The sequence below is a fragment of the Mixophyes fleayi genome, chromosome 7 (genome assembly GCF_038048845.1).
Source record: "Mixophyes fleayi isolate aMixFle1 chromosome 7, aMixFle1.hap1, whole genome shotgun sequence".
Taxonomy (NCBI): Eukaryota; Metazoa; Chordata; class Amphibia; order Anura; family Limnodynastidae; genus Mixophyes; species Mixophyes fleayi.
The window spans coordinates 72,037,614-72,055,071 of NC_134408.1; the positions used below are offsets into that span (position 1 = coordinate 72,037,614).

At 40.9% G+C, this 17,458-nt stretch overlaps 1 protein-coding gene across 9 annotated transcripts in view; it reads right to left on the reverse strand.

Annotated features, from left to right (window-relative positions):
- The window catches only part of ANKRD44 (ankyrin repeat domain 44), a 372,760-nt gene that overhangs the window by 44,878 nt on the left and 310,424 nt on the right, over window positions 1-17,458 (reverse strand). For all 9 annotated transcript variants that reach the window (XR_012678247.1, XM_075179968.1, XM_075179969.1 and 6 more), the window contains one exon: window positions 6,447-6,534. Coding sequence is in view for 8 of the 9 variants with exons in the window: in XM_075179968.1 (XP_075036069.1) it covers window positions 6,447-6,534 (88 nt within the window). In the remaining variant the exon portion in view is untranslated. The remainder of the gene's footprint in view (window positions 1-6,446; window positions 6,535-17,458) is intronic.

A 17,458-nucleotide genomic window follows, 5' to 3' on the forward strand; every position in this document is an offset into this window, starting at 1 on the left:
AGAGTTAGAAACATTAAAGTCCAATACCTCAGTCTCGTCAGAGTTGATCTTGTAACCTGAAAAGTGGCTATATAGGTCCAGTTCGGCCAAGAGGGGACAGTGATGAGTGATGGACTGCAGGACGTCTTCAGCATAGAACGCGATCTTATGAGTAGAGGGGCAGACACGTATACCCGTTATCTTCCGGTTGGCTTGGATCTGGTTGGCCAAAGGCTCAATGATGAGAGTGAATATAAGTGGGGAGAGGGGGCAACCTTGACATGTGCTATTCAAAATATGGAAGGGTATCGAGGTCAGACCACTTGCCAAGGGAGAATGATAGAGGGCCAAGATGCCTTTCAGAAATCTGCCCATGAATCCCAACGCTCTGAGCACCCCCTTCATGAACGACCAGGAGATGCGGTCGAATGCTTTTTTAGCATTGAACGCCATGACAAGGGAAGAAAGGTCATCACTATCAATCGTATGTATCAAATCAATGATTCTTCTAGTATTATCGGGAGCTTGACGCCCTGGAATGAAACCCACCTGGTCAGGAGGGATGAGGGCAGGGAGGAGCGAGTTCAAACTGGAGGGCCACATTTTTGCATATAGTTTCAGATCAACATCGAGTAACAAAATAGGCCTATAGCACAAAGGGGGTGGTCTTTCCCCGGTTTCAGAATAGCAATTAACCCTAGTGGTGGCGGAATCAAAGGAAGCACCCTCAAGCACTTAATTGAAGAATTTTGTTAGATGGGGACCAAGGAACCTGGCAAATTTTTTGTAATACTGAGGGGTGGGGGTCATCAGGACCCGATGCCGACAAAGAATTTAAGGACTTAATGGCTTCCAGGGCCTCAGGCAGGGTGATATCTGGGTTCAATGAAGACTGCTGTGCTAAGTTGATTTTGGGAAGAGGAGTGGATGAGAGGTAATCAGTCAAGGTAGGAACTGGGAGGACCCCATGAGGAGGAGGCGCAGGAAGATTGTAGAGAGAAGAATAAAACTCCCTGAATTCTCTAACTATCGCTGATAAGTCATAAGTGATGTCGTCTGAGGGAGACTGTCGACTTTTATCAATATGATTCAGGGCTAATTTTTTCCGAAGTTTTCTAGCCAGTCTGCTTTGTCATAATAACGCCGTTGAAGTTTCTGCATAGTGGTGGCCGGGAAAAAAGGGTATTTAAATGGCCTTTCAGCGAGTCAATCTGAGGAAGCAGGACCAGGTCATGGTGGGTTTGATGCTGGGTGAGAAGTGAGGTTAAACTATGTTCCAGAGAGGACACCTCCTCCACCGCTTTTTTCTTGATGGCCGCCGACTAATCAATTAACCTCGGATAGTAGCTTTATGGGCCTTCCAGATGATTCCTGGGGCTATGTCATGGGTTGAGTTGTCCAGAAAGTAATTAGCAATGGAGGTCTTAATTTCAAGACAGGTGGCTTTGTTAAGCAAGAGTGAGTTTGCTAGGTGCCATCTACTATGTTGTGGGAGCGGTTTAAGAAGATCTACAAGGTAGAATACAATCGAATCGCCAGTCCAAGTGAAGGGGTTGATGCCTGCTTGTGTCACATGGAGGGTAAGTGATTGTGAGACATGTAGCATGTTTATACGCGTGTATAGTTGACGGTGGCAGAGAAGTGAGTGCAATCTCTGGCGTCTGAATTACAAAGCCAAAATATGAGTCATATAGACGGTGATAGGTAAGCAGCATAGCCAACGAGGTGGGTTCTGGGGAGGAGGGAGCGCCCCGCCGGGAGGAGACCTGTTCAGGACGGGATCAAGAATTACATTGAAATCACCGCCAATGATTATATGACCCTGCGCCAACTGCTCAATACATTTGAAAAGTTTGGTGAAGAAAGGCTTTTGTTTCTGGTTCGATGCATAAACTAAAATGAGAGTGACAGGAGCAGAGTGAAAGGTGCCACTCACCAACAGAAAGCGGCCCTCTGAATCTGCATAAGTCTTGGAACGTAGAAAGGGGACTTTACCATGAATCAGAATAGCAACCCCCCGTTTCTTGTAAACCGCTGAGGCAAAGGTCTGAGAAAACTGTTTACCCTGAAGTTGAGAGTGGACTGTAATGAGATGCCTTTCTTGTAGAAATACGATGTCAGCTCTCTTTCTCAAACAAAAAGGATTGTGCACTTAAGTGGGGAGTTGAGGCCGTTCATGTTTACCAAAAATCTTTTCAAAACCATGGAAGCAGTGAGGAGTCGAATCACAAGAGTGAAACTAAGCACATACAAGGGGAATATAAGCAGTTAGTTTGTCCCTGAGACAAATGATGTAAGAACAAGTAGTGAGATGGATCATAGCCACTACAAAAAGAGGGGGAAAGAAAGGAAGAAGTAGCGCAATTGGGCAAAAACCCTGAGTGAAAGGAATCCGGAGAGGAATCAGAGAAATTATCAATAGCAAAGCATGATAATAGTGAACAATGTCAGAGGGTGCATGAGTGGTGGTCCTAGGTCTTATAAAGCGAGAACGGCTACCCGGACCCTGGGACCCAATATAAAGTCTATAAATAAAAACATACAAACGCCACACAGATAAGGACATGACCGGCAATCGAACTCATGACCCCAGTGCTGTGAGGCAGAAGTGCTAACCACTAAACTACTGTGCTGCCAGGTTAAACACTAGAACATCTAATAACATAATGCGCTATGAGAAGGCAAAAATTATGATGTGCTTAAAACATAACAAAAGTGAAAAACATTATTAAAAAGACAAACTAAGCAGTATACTTGATGCTTTAAGAGATCTGAAGGAACTGATGTCTGACAGGCAAGATGATAAGCTCAAACTGTCATTGGAAATCCACCTGAAAAAACAAAGTGAAAAGCAAACACTAGCAAAGTCATATCATGGTGGTTCTGCTTCCAGGAGACGTCGTTGAGAGGTACGGGACCACTCAGGCTGGGGAAGTGCCGGGTGTTGGTCCTGAGGAGGCGTAGACTGAAGGGCAGACGCCACAGAAAGGATGCCCAGTTTGGCCAGAAGGCTCTGACCTTGATCCAGTGTTTTGACTAAGTAAGAGGAATAGGCAGCGGACACTAGGAGCTGGAACGGAAAACACCAGCGATATCGAATATTGTGCTGGTGGAGAATCCTAGTGACTGGTTGTAGTTCCCCTCGTTTTTGGATAGTAGAGGGTGCGAGGTCTTGAAACAATTGGATGTCCATGTCCCGGAAAGAGACCACAGATTGTTTACTGGTAGCTGTAAGGATGCGTTCCCTGGTGTGAAAGTAATGCAAGCAGACGATGATGTCACGTGTAGGTTGACCTCTGGTAGGTTTGGCTCTCAATGCACAGTGAGCCCGGTCCATGAGGCAGTCTGCATTGGAGATATCCGGAAGAAGGTGAAGGAAGAGGGCCTTGAGGAAAGCTTGGAGATCCGCTGCGACAACTTCTTCAACCACATTTCTAATGCGGATATTGTTACGGCGAGAACAGTTTTCAGAGTCTTCCTGTTTTTCCTTCAAAGCCTCAACTTCGTCATGAAGGCGGGAGTGTTCCTTGTCTTGTACAGACTGGGAGCGGTAAATATCATCTGTATTTCGATTCCAGGGCATCTGTCCTGTTACCCAAAGAGTTTAGTTTGGATTTTAAGTCATTGACCGCTTTTGTCAGTTCTTGGTGGAAAGCCACCTTTAATCCTTCCAGGAGGTTAGTCATTACCTCTTGAATCTGTGGGTCAAGCTCCACTTCAGGAGACAGCGAGGAGCTCGATGCCCCATGGTGGTCAGATTGGGGAGAAGAGGCTTTAGATTTAGATCCAAAGAAATTTGTCAAGGTTCCCGATGTCACTTTCTTTGGTTTATTAGACATGATGAGGTCTAAAGGATAGGATCCAGCAGTAGGGTGAGGTGAGGAAGGCAGGTGACGGTGAAGATTGATAAAAGGGCAGGTGGGAGGTCGCACACTGATCTCAACTCAGGTGAGAGGAGTCTACCCTGGATCGGACAGCATAGTAAAATTCACATAGTCACTGAAAACGTTGCAATGGAAGTCAGTAGTGTGGCATAGAGCGACCGCCCCAGGTGATAGCAGTGCAAAGCGTATGCTCGTACAGTGAAGAACTCCAAGAGGTAAATGTATCATCTTGCGATTTATGCAAATCACCGAAAATCTGTGAATTTGCAGTAAAAATTTAAAGTGGTGATGGATTGTAAAGGCAAGTTTACTTTACAATCCATCGCTGCTTTAAATGTTTACTGCAAAGTTGCCAATTTCCAGCGACTTGCATTAATCGCAAGATGATATATTTACCCCCAAGAATCCGTTCAGACAATATGCCTGTCAGGTCACACCTCCTTTAAGATTTAGATCTCTCAGACACGTACAAGGTAAGTGAAATCACATAGAGTCCCAATCCTCCAGTGTCAAATAAAAAAAAAATAGAAGGTGTAGTAGTGAAAAAAAAAGCCACTGGGTGGCAACAGACTTCTGCCTTACAGCACTGGGGTCATGAGTTCAATTCCCGACCATGGCCTTATCTGTGAGAAGATTGTATGTTCTCCCCGTGTTTGCGTGGGTTTCCTCTGGGTGCTCCGGTTTCCTCCCACACTCTAAAAAACATACTGGTAGGTTAATTGGCTGCTAACAAATTGACCCTAGTCTGTATGTGTGTGTTAGGGAATTTAGACTGTAAGCCCCAATGGGGCAGGGACTGATGTGAGTGAGTTCTCTGTACAGCGCTGCGGAATTAGTGGCACTATATAAATAAATTGTGATGATGATGATAATATTGTATACAGCAGTTGAGGGATAAAAGGCACTGGGGGTTGGTTGAAGTGCAGTGATCACTTGGGTGTTAATTTAATACATACATGATGATTTAAACAACTGTAATTAATAAATTAGTTGTTTCAATCATCATGTTATACACGGATACAGTTGTATCATCTCTCTTTTTGCCTGTGTGATCCTGAACCCCTAGATACTAGGTTTTTTTTATCTTTTCCAATCATTCGACCTTGGCTTCGTCCCCCACTATTCTACCTCCTCCAAACCCTTGACTTTGGCTTCATTCATCACTATTCTACCTTCTACATTCCATTGACTTCAACTTGTACCTCACTGACACTACTCTCAGGACTAAGCGGCTTGGCCAGACATAGTGTGTCTCTGACAGCTACCCCAGCCAAGTCATTCTTTCCTGGGATCTGCCAGCATTGTGACACAGTGTATTAAGAGCAAGCTACATATACTAAGATATTGCTGCACTATAAAGGAATGTTAATTTAATGCTGCTAACATGGGAATTGTAATGGAATCTGGGATACAAACATACATACGCATATTATTATTATTATCTTTTATTTGTTAGGCACCACAAGGTTTCCGCAGCGCCGCACATAGTACAAACAGTAGACAATACAGGGTATAACAGTACAGAACAATAAACAAAAAGTACCAATACTTCAGAAACTCCAGGCAGGCATATGCAATAGACAAGGAGCAGAAGAACGGGTAAGGAACACAGGCGGGAAGAGGGCCCTGCTCATACAAGCTTATATCCTATGGGAGGGTAAAACAGACCAGGCACAAGAGGAGCCAGTTGAGGGAATGGGAGAGGGGAGAATGAGCGGAGGGGATGGGGGTTAAGTGGATGGTTGGTAGGCTTTGAGAAAGAGGTGAGTTTTGAGTGCATGTTTGAAGGAGCACAGAGTAGGAGAGAGGCGGATGGAGCGAGGGAGATCATTCCATTGAAGGGGGGCTGCACAGGAAAAGTCCTGGATTCTGGAATGGGAAGAGGTGATCAGAGTGGAGGAGAGGCGGCGGTCATTGGCCGAGCACAGGGAGCGGGCGGGAGTGTGAATGGAGAGGAGGTTAGAGATATAAGGGGCAGTAGAGTGGGAGAGAGCCTTGTAAGTGGTGGTGAGGAGTTTGAAAAGAATTCTGTAGGGGAAGGGGAGCCAGTGTAGAAACACACATAAGGAAAGTACTTATACACATTTATAAACCAGACAAAGAATTCAGTGTAAGAAACTTGACAAAGAATTGTGCCACCTATGCTAAACTGTTTTATATTATTACATTAAGTGTAAGCTTGTTATTGAAGATTATGTTAATTTGAATATTGTGCATTTTTTTTCATAACTTCCAATTTTGCATTGTGGCACAGTTTACAAGGGTTTTTCGGAGAGCAAAAAAAACAAAAAAACAAATAAAGCACACTTTAGTTAGAAAACAAATGTTTGCAGGGTGTGTATTTTAAAAAAAGAGTGTGATTTTTATAAAAAAAAAAAAATTCTATTTGTAAAAACTGCCTCGGGTTAATAGATGTTGTAACTTGCACATGACAGCTAGTTATCTAGCTATCTTTGATGGGTGTACTGTAGTTGGTATAAGCCCTGTATTTCATTAGTACAAACAGTAAAGGAAAATTCTGCAAGTGATGGCATTTGCTAGATAAGGATATGTGAAATAAATATTTTTAAAACTGACACTTACTGATTCATGGCATCTGTTGCATTTACAATTTTAAGTTGCTCTGTCATTTCAAGTAATAAACGTAAACATGATGTATGTCCATTTATAACTGAGGGAAAAACACAAACATGCAAATTATTGTAAGCAAAATAAAAACATTAAAATAAAATGGCTACAAGAGCTGAAAACTAGAGTTAGCTCCCACAATCAAGGACTTCTCAATCATCTGTATATTCCTGTTTGTAATGTTTTTTTCCAATTTAACGATCACGGTTTAATGAAAAACAAAGAATACCAGCGCTCCCCATATGTGTGTAAAAGGTTGCCAAAATAATGGGGAGGTAGAGAGGAGATCCCTAATCCTCTCAAGAAAATACAAATGGTAATAAGATACACTCCCCGGCGCTCAAAAGAAAGATAAAAATGGGATAGGGGTAAATAAATTTATATGTAGCTAGCATAAATGTCAATACATTTAAAAGTGAATATCACAAATGGCTAAAACGAAATACAATGCATAAATACACACATAACATAAAATATGAAAATTGAAATGTGTATGCAGACAGTACTACATAGCAATATACAAAAAAATGAATGAAAAAAGGGATAAACAAGACAAAAACTAAATCCCAAAAAATTATAAAAACAAATCCAAAATAAAAGGGAGATGGAGTATTCATAAAGATTGTATATTTTGAAAAGAGATGTCAAATCCCTATTGGGTCTGCAACAGAATTTCCATGCAATGCTGCCTTAGATCATCAAGCAGTGATCCCAAATGCACTTAATCCTAGATGGTAAAGAAAAATTGGTATATTCCAAAGTTCGGCTGTCCAAAAAATGATTCCTGTTCCTGATCAGAGTGTTACCGCTGGAGAGACGCCGGGCGGCTCTTTCCTCTGCACGTTCTTCCGTTCACAACTGGGACCACGCTGGTGCGCTTGCGCACCCCTGCATCAGTAGGTTCTAGTGGGTAGTAATAAAATAATAAAAAAAATTCCAGTCTCCGTGTCACTATGGATAAAAAATGCGATTGCAATCTAAAAAATGTAGGTATTGAGTCCAAACCAACGCGTTTCACCTGCATGAGAGCAGGCTTCCTCAGGATGTAGGGTTTATACTTATAGAGTCCAGAGTGTTCTTATAAACATTATCGAGGTAGGACGTAGATCTGAGATACCAATAGGTATAGTTGAATGACAGGTCCACAGTGCAATAAAAATAGCCCACATTTATACCTTATATCATCCCTAGTATAGAGACTCATACTAAAAGGCAATGGTCCTTGACTGTAGAAAAACAGTAAGAATAATATTAAAAATAAAAATATATATCGTAATAATAATAATGAAAAAAATAAAAAAATATATATGTACAGCATAAGTACCATATAGAACAGTGATGGCTAACCTGTGACACTCCAGGTGTTGTGAAACTACAAGCCCCAGCATGCTTTGCCAGTAGATAACTAGCTGATAGCTGGCAAAGCATGCTGGGGCTTGTAGTTTCACAACACCTGGAGTGTCACAGGTTAGCCATCACTGATATAGAACATAGAATAATAAACTTGAAGGGAACTTAATATGAGGTGGAGGAATTAAATAGGGAAACACAATTATAGAGTAGATAATTGAATATATAAATACAGCTAGATAGCACTAGCAGTGTCCCTATGTCCTACACAAAATACAGATGTCTAATAAAAGTTAAAATCAATTATTATCCCCAAAAAAAACATAGATCAAAGTCTAGATTCAGACAATGGGGAGAAAGGGTGTGTAACTCTTAGATCCATTTGTATTCTTCTCTTGATATTATCCATTGTGACACAGAGACTGTAATTTTTTTATTACTACCCACTAGGACCTACTGACGGAGGGGTGCACAAGCGCACCAGCGTGGTCCCAGTTGTGAACGGAAGAACGTGCAGAGAAAAGAGGCGGCCGGCGTCTCTCCAGCGGTAACACTCTGATCAGGAACAGGAGTAATTTTTTGGACAGCCGAACTTTGGAATATAGTATACCAATTTTTCTTTACCGTCTAGGATTAAGTGCATTTGGAATCACTGCTTGATGATCTAAGGCAGCATTGCATGGAAGTTCTGTTGCAGACCCAATAGGGATTTGACATCTCTTTTCAAAATATACAATCTTTATGAATACTCCATCTCCCTTTTATTTTGGATTTGTTTTTATCATTTTTTTGGATTTAGTTTTTGTCTTGTTTATTCCTTTTTTCATTCATTTTTTTGTATATTGCTGTCTGCAGACATATTTCAATTTTCATATTTTATGTTATGTGTGTATTTATGCATTGTATTTGGTTTTAGCCATTTGTGATATTCACTTTTAAATGTATTGACATTTATGCTAGCTACATATAAATTTATTTACCCCTATCCTCTTTTTATCTTTTTTTGGAGCGCCGGGGAGTGTATCTTATTACCGACCATGGTTTAAAGATTTTAAACATGCTGTGAAAGATTCTCAACTGTAAGTTTTTTTTTATTACTTTTCCAATACAGTAAAATATTTATAAAAAAAAATCTCTTTAGGGTGCACAGATAATCTCACAGATTAAAAGCTGCTGTCAAAGGAAACTGCAATCCTCTTAAATACCCAATAAATTCAATAGCAAACATTGCTAATAAATTTGATTCTAATATATATAGCAAAAAAAACCTGAATGTATAGAATCCAAAGTATATTAAAACGATGTCTGTGAATCATAAAGTTGACATATAAACGACAATCATTGTATTTATACATCAAAGCACACAATGCACCCATTATAAATAAGTTTTGTTGAACTTATTATTAGAGATGAGCGCACTCGGATTTATGAAATCCGAGCCCACCCGAACGTTGCCGATCCGAGTCGGATACGAGACAGATCCGGTTATTGGCGCCAAATTCAAATCTGAAACTGAGGCTCTGACTCATAATCCCGTTGTCGGATCTCGCGATACTCGGATCCTATAAATTCCCCACTAGTCGCCGCCATCTTCACTGGGGCATTGATCAGGGTAGAGGGAGGGTGTGTTAGGTGGTCCTCTGTTCTGCTATATCTCGTGCTGTTCAGTTAAATTCTGTGCTGTTCAGTTAAGTTCTGTGCTGTGCTGTGCTGTGCTCAGTCCAGTGGTGCTGTGTCCTGTGCTCTGTCCTGCTGAGTTCAGTAGTGCTGCTGGGTCCTGTGCTGTGTCCTGTTCAGTCCAGTGGTGCTGTGTCCTGTGCTCTGTGCTTCTAAGGGCATAGTTATTTCCCCATTATTCCCAAGTTTTTAAAAAATAAAAAAAAAGTTATAAAAAAAATAAAAATAAATTTTTTTTTAAAAAAAATAATTATAACCAAATTTGCAAAACCAATCCAGCAGTATATAAGCCCATTGGTACTGCAATATTACCAAGTTCACACATTCAGCAGTAAAAGTCCAGTGGTACTGCTATTACAAAGTTCACTGATTCAGCAGTGTATAAGTCCAGTGGTACTGCTATTACAAAGTTCACTGATTCAGCAGTGTATAAGTCCAGTCGTACTGCTATTACAAAGTTCACTGATTCAGCAGTATAAGTCCAGTGGTACTGCTATTACAAAGTTCACTGATTCAGCAGTGTATAAGTCCAGTGGTACTGCTATTACAAAGTTCACTGATTCAGCAGTGTATAAGTCCAGTGGTACTGCTATTACAAAGTTCACTGATTCAGCAGTATAAGTCCAGTGCTACTCTCCTGTGCCGCATATAATTTTTAAAGGCTTTGCCGAGTGTGTGTGGCTTAGGGATACGCTCTCTTGTGCTACATATAATGGAAAACCAAAATTTGGAGGATAAAGTAGGGAAAGATCAAGACCCACTTCCTCCTAATGCTGAAGCTGCTGCCACTAGTCATGACATAGACGATGAAATGCCATCAACGTCGTCTGGCAAGCCCGATGCCCAATCTCCTAGTACAGGGCATGTAAAATCCAAAAAGCCCAAGTTCTCCAAAAATAGCAAAAAGAGAAACTTAAAATCATCTGAGGAGAAACGTAAAGTTGGCAATATGCCATTTACGACACGTAGCGGCAAGGAACGGCTTAGGCCCTGGCCCGTGTTCATGACTAGTGGTCCAGCTTCACCCAAGGATCTAAGCCCTCCTCCTCCCCCCCTACAAAAAATTTAAGAGAGTTATGCTGTCAGCAACAACAACAAAACAGCAAAGAACTCTGCCTTCTAAACAGATGACATCCCAAATCCCCAAGGCGAGTCCAAGGGTGTTGTTGGTTGTGAACCCTGACCTTCCCATCACTGTACGGGAAGAGGTGACTCCATCCAGCATTTGCAGCACGCCCTCTGCGTATGCTGGAAGGATCACCCACAGTCCAGTTACAGATTTGGCTAATGAAGGTGTGAATGTTGTACACCGGGAGGAGGATATTGATGTAGCTGGCGCTGAGGAGGATGTTGATGATTATGATGCAGACAGATACCAAATTGCCTTTCTCAATTTCTATTTATATTCTAGATTATATAACGGCTGAAAAGTTTTCTGTTTTACTCCTAGTGGAGAGGGGATCTGATGCAGACAGATACCAAACTGCCTTTGTCCATTTCTTTGTATATTTGAATTTCTAGTTCTACAGTCTATGCGAGCTGCTTTATTTATATTCAACTACAAGTGTAGGGCGGGGGGGGGGGGGGGGGGGGGGCATAGATAGCCACCAAAGTAACGTGGTCCATTTAATTTCACTTTCTAGCTCCACAGTCTGTGCAACCTGCTTTTTTTTATCTTCAAAGTATTTATATTTACAAGCCTTGCAATCTAAATTAACTAGAGGTAGTGACGTGGTAGAACTCCAAAAGGCAGTTTGGAAGCCCCTGTACAAACTGGCTCTATGTTTTAACTGAGTTGTCCCCCCTCCAGTGTGTACTCGGAAAGAGTTTTTAGTGCAGCGGGGAACCTGGTCAGTGAGCGGCGAAGGAGGTTGCTTCCTCACAACGTTGAAAAAATGATGTTTATAAAAATGAATAATCAATTCCTCAATGAAGTACAGCGCTGCCCTCCAGACAGTACAGAGGGACCTGTGGTTGTGGAGTCCAGCGGGGACAAATTGATAATGTGTGAGGAGGAGGAAGTACACACTGTAGGGGGAGAGGAATCAGAGGTTGAGGATGAGGACGACATCTTTCCTCAGTAGAGCCTGTTTAGTTTGTACAGGGAGAGATGAATTGTTTTATTGGTGTGGGGGCCCAAACAAACCAATCATTTCAGCCACAGTTGTTTGGTAGGCCCTGTCGCTGAAATGATTGGTTTGTTAAAGTGTGCATGTCCTATTTCAACAACATAAGGGTGGGTGGGAGGGCCCAAGGACAATTCCATCTTGCAACTATTTTTTTGGCATTGTGTGACCATTCAACAGTCGTTTGCCATGTTCAAAAAGTAAAAGAAAATGCCAACAAATTCAATAAATTAAATCAAAGGTTAAATGCCCTGTCATTATTTAAAACAAGAGGTTTTGACGTGCTAGAATTAGTGTAGTGTTAAGATGTTATAAACACTACACTTGGAACTTGGAGGAGGTATTGTGGCCCCGGTATCAAATTGGGTACCGGGGCCACCCCACTACGCAGTCCAGATACTTGTTTGGTGGAATTCAGACCAGTTGAGGGTGTATTTATTTTATTGTGGCCCCGGTATCAAATTGGGTACCGGGGCCACCCCACTACGCAGTCCAGATACTTGTTTGGTGGAATTCAGACCAGTTGAGGGTGTATTTATTTTATTGTGGCCCTGGTATCAAATTGGGTACCGGGGCCACCCCAATACGCAGTCCAGATACTTGTTTGATGGAATTCAGACCAGTTGAGGGTGTATTTATTTTATTGTGGCCCCGGTATCAAATTGGGTACCGGGGCCACCCCACTACGCAGTCCAGATACTTGTTTGGTGGAATTCAGACCAGTTAAGGGGTTTTATTATTATATTGTGGGGACCACTCTATACCACACTACCACTCTATACCACTCTATTTAATACTTTAATTCTATTTAATACTTTAATTCTATTACTAATTGCCATAAAGAGGAACTGCCGCGTCTATTTAATACTTTAATTCTATTAGTAGTTACCATAAAGAGGAACAAAATAAACAAATTTTACCAAAGTATAATATGACTTACAAACACTACACTTGAAAGATGGTGCCTTTAAATGAAAAAGTCAGTCTTCATTGCACGACTATGTGCAACAGGGACAGTTTTTTGGTTTACAAAGTCAACCAATAACACTTCGACCCTGTCTGTCTTTAACATACTTGATGGGATCTCAATGACGAATGGTCTGTACCATGGTTGGAGGAGGTATTGTGGCCCCGGTACCAAATTGGGTACCGGGGCCACTCCACTATGCAGTCCAGATAGAGGTGTATCAGATATTAAACAACGTTGACTGTTGCTGCAAAATTTTTAAATAATATTGTGGGGAACACTACACTACGCAGTCCATAAACTTTTTGGGTGGAATTCAGACCTGTGTAGGGTTTTTTAATAATATTGTGGTGACCCACTCCTCTACGCAGTCCAGGTACATTATTCGGTGCGATTCATACCAGTTGATGGTTTTCTTATTATATATATTGTGGTGACCCACTCCTCTACGCAGTCCAGGTACATTATTGGTGCGAATCATACAAGTTCAGGGTTTTTAATTTATATTGTGGTGACCCACTCCTCTACGCAGTCCAGGTACATTATTGGTGCGAATCATACAAGTTCAGGGTTTTTAATTTATATTGTGGTGACCCACTCCTCTACGCAGTCCAGGTACATTATTGGTGCGAATCATACAAGTTCAGGGTTTTTAATTTATATTGTGGTGACCCACTCCTCTACGCAGTCCAGGTACATTATTCGGTGCGATTCATACCAGTTGATGGTTTTCTTATTATATATATTGTGGTGACCCACTCCTCTACGCAGTCCAGGTACATTATTGGTGCGAATCATACAAGTTCAGGGTTTTTAATTTATATTGTGGTGACCCACTCCTCTACGCAGTCCAGGTACATTATTGGTGCGAATCATACAAGTTCAGGGTTTTTAATTTATATTGTGGTGACCCACTCCTCTACGCAGTCCAGGTACATTATTGGTGCGAATCATACAAGTTCAGGGTTTTTAATTTATATTGTGGTGACCCACTCCTCTACGCAGTCCAGGTACATTATTGGTGCGAATCATACAAGTTCAGGGTTTTTAATTTATATTGTGGTGACCCACTCCTCTACGCAGTCCAGGTACATTATTGGTGCGAATCACACAAGTTCAGGGTTTTTAATTTATATTGTGGTGACCCACTCCTCTACGCAGTCCAGGTACATTATTGGTGCGAATCATACAAGTTCAGGGTTTTTAATTTATATTGTGGTGACCCACTCCTCTACACAGTCCAGGTACATTATTGGTGCGAATCATACAAGTTCAGGGTTTTTAATTTATATTGTGGTGACCCACTCCTCTATGCAGTCCAGGTACATTATTGGTGCGAATCATACAAGTTCAGGGTTTTTAATTTATATTGTGGTGACCCACTCCTCTACGCAGTCCAGGTACATTATTCGGTGCGATTCATACCAGTTGATGGTTTTCTTATTATATATATTGTGGTGACCCACTCCTCTACGCAGTCCAGGTACATTATTGGTGTGAATCATACAAGTTCAGGGTTTTTAATTTATATTGTGGTGACCCACTCCTCTACGCAGTCCAGGTACATATTTCGGTGCAATTCATACCAGTTGATGGTTTTCTTATTATATATATTGTGGTGACCCACTCCTCTACGCAGTTCAGGTACATTATTGGTGCGAATCATACAAGTTCAGGGTTTTTAATTTATATTGTGGTGACCCACTCCTCTACGCAGTCCAGGTACATGTTTTGGTGCGATTAAGACCAGTTGATGGTTTTCTTATTATATTGTTGGGACCACTCCACTACGCAGTACAGAAAGATACCTCGTTGCAAAGTTTTGGACTAATAACTATATTGTGAGGTGTTCAGAATACACGGTAAATTAGTGGAAATGCTTGTTGTTGAATGTCATTGAGGTCAATAATAGCGTAGGAGTGAAAATAAGCCCAAAAACTTGATTTTTGAACTTTTTATGCTTTTTTCAAAAAAAATCCGAATCCAAAACCTTAAATCCGAACCAAAACCTTTCGGCAGGTGTTTTGCGAAACAAATCCGAACCCAAAACATCGAGAAAATCCGGATCCAAAACACAAAACACGAGACCTCAAAAGTCGCCGGTGCACATCCCTACTTATTATTGCTTATTATAATTGTTTTATAACTTTTTGCTGATTTAGAGCACCAACGTAGGAGTTCTAGTTGTGTGAATTTTCATAGCCTACATTTAAGTTTATGTGATATTTCTTTGAGGATGTTTGTGGCATTTTTAATTTAGGCAAGGGAGCCTCACATAGGAGTACTTAGGAAGTGTACACATATACAACTTGCCATGAAAATAACTGCTCAGTGGATGTTATTATATTTGCAAACAATACTATTTACAAATAGTTAGGCAGGCACCAAATGATCATTTGTGTACCAGTGGTCGAAGTGGGCAGGTATCCGACTGTCTTCATTGTAAAACTATCAAATTCCATTCTCGTATATTTTCCATACTGCCATTTCTCAATATCCACTTCAAACACTGATGTGTACAGTACAGAAGGAAAATGGATATGACAATGGATATGACAAAAGATTTAGTTGACTTTAAATTGAGTATGAAAGGGTGCCAAATGCACCAGCAAGAGTTTATTAGGTACAATAATACTGCTAGAGCTCCACACATGACAATGTCACAATGGTATCCAGAAGTCCCCATGCAAACAGCATTTTGTCTGCAGTGGTCTTGTGGTTGCTAACAAACCATTTAGTAAAGTGGTTGATGGGGAATGACACAACTTGTTTAAAGTAATAGACGCAGGCTATTCCCTTATTCCTGATGAAGACCGTTTTCTATCTGGGAACAACACGTCCCCTATCTTGCTGTACCCTGGTATTTGCCCCATGGTGGAGGAATCGCATAGTTACTTTTAAAGCAATATATGTCTCTTATTCTGTAACTCAAAATGCTATCCTATTATTCGCTGTAATAAACTTGCTTGATCGACTGAAGGTCTATTTTTCCCTTTTTTAGTTTTTGGTGACAATGGCCTGATTTATCTTTGGATATAACCTGCTCGCAACTTGCATTTAAAAAGACGGTACTTGAGTGTAGTTCCGACCAAATACAAATGCAATTGGATTACAACACGTTTCCATTTTAATCTGGGTATATGTGCGCTACTGACTAAACGTTACCTACAGTATGTAGACAGACAAAACACAGTATAGGATACACACATGCATATGTGCAGTCTAAAAAAAAAACTGCAAAAAAAAATATTCTATTAAATTATCAACTCTTGATGATATAAACATTAATAAAAATAAGTGTTAAAAAACGTTCCTCCAGTAAATCTTAAATCAGGATGTTCTTAATGCGTACTGTACATACAATCCTTTTTTTTATAGTCTATCTTCCTTGCATACACATATTCTGTGCTATCAAGTGGCATGTATATGTGTAGTTTTTAAAACAAAGATGCCGTTGTCAGCCATCACTATCAATTGGCACTTACACCTGCCCTGTAGCTGGTGTAAATGATATGGCTATAAAAATAAGAAACCCAGTACTTGAATAGGCTTTATCGGCGTTCGTTGACATGTCCTTGGCACGCCCTTCCTGTAGATTGCCTACGTTCATTCGCCCCATCTCTCCCAGGTTCCACCCTTCAAACAGTAAGCATTTTTGATCATGCACAGAGGAATTTCACGCAAGATATGTCTGAAGATCAATCAGGCCAATATGTTGAATGCACTACTCGCCTATGTGGCAGCAATTCTCCATGGTTTTTATCCTGAATGGCCTGACAAGCTACATCTGGACTGGTACACACATATATATTGAGGATTATAAAGAGTTTCTTTGTGATTTTATTGTGATTTTGAGGCCCATTTTAAGTCTTTATATTTTATAAGGTAACAGCCACCTAATAGCTGAGTACAAATAAGGTGCCAATAGACACGTTACAGTACACCTGAATGCACAACTTCATCAATTTTGTGACGATGATGTAAACCCACTCTTGTCTTACAAATAAACTCTAGTTACTAAAGAATTGGGACATTTTCTTGCCTTTTGAATCTCGATTACTGCTATTTTTTTTTTTTTTTAATTAAATTTTTATTGGGTTTTTGTAAACACAGACAGGTTATAGATGCACAATCAACAAATTTGCATGGTAGGCTGTTGATACAGAAAGAATGACATCCTGGCTCCATTTCAAAAATGTACTCAAAGACCTGTAAGAGATATGCCATACCATACACAAATCTACTATTAACAATATTATGAACAACATACAGACAAAGACAAAGGGAAAGAAGGGAAGGGGAAATCACATTTGGGGGAGGGGATGTAGCAAAAAATCCTCACTTAAAACTTCAATTTAGTTTAAAGCTCTGTTAGCCTAGTAGGTTGTGAATCTGCCTGGTACGACACAAATCCAGATGGGCCACCTAACCAAATCAATCTTCGGGTGCAAAAGTGGGAACAAAACCACTCAGTCAGTCAAATTTGAGATCGGGGACTCAGGAGAGTCTAAAAGGTTTAGCCATGGGCCCCAGATAGCATAATACATTTCAAACGAGTCTGTGGTTGACAGGTGCATCTCATCCATGACCCTATAGTGTTCCAATCTATAAGACCAGTCCCGAATACTCGGAGGCCTGGTGGATCTCCATTTCACTGGAATTACTGCCTTTGCTGCTGAGATAATAAATTTCAAGAGATTTTTTAAAAAGTGATAGGGGCATATCAACTTTATTTAACAGCCAGAACACCGGAGTGTTGGGTATGTCTTTACCTAGCAGCTTCCGCGTGATGCTTACCACCCGGGACCAAAACGTTTGCAACATCGGGCAATCCCACCAGATATGCA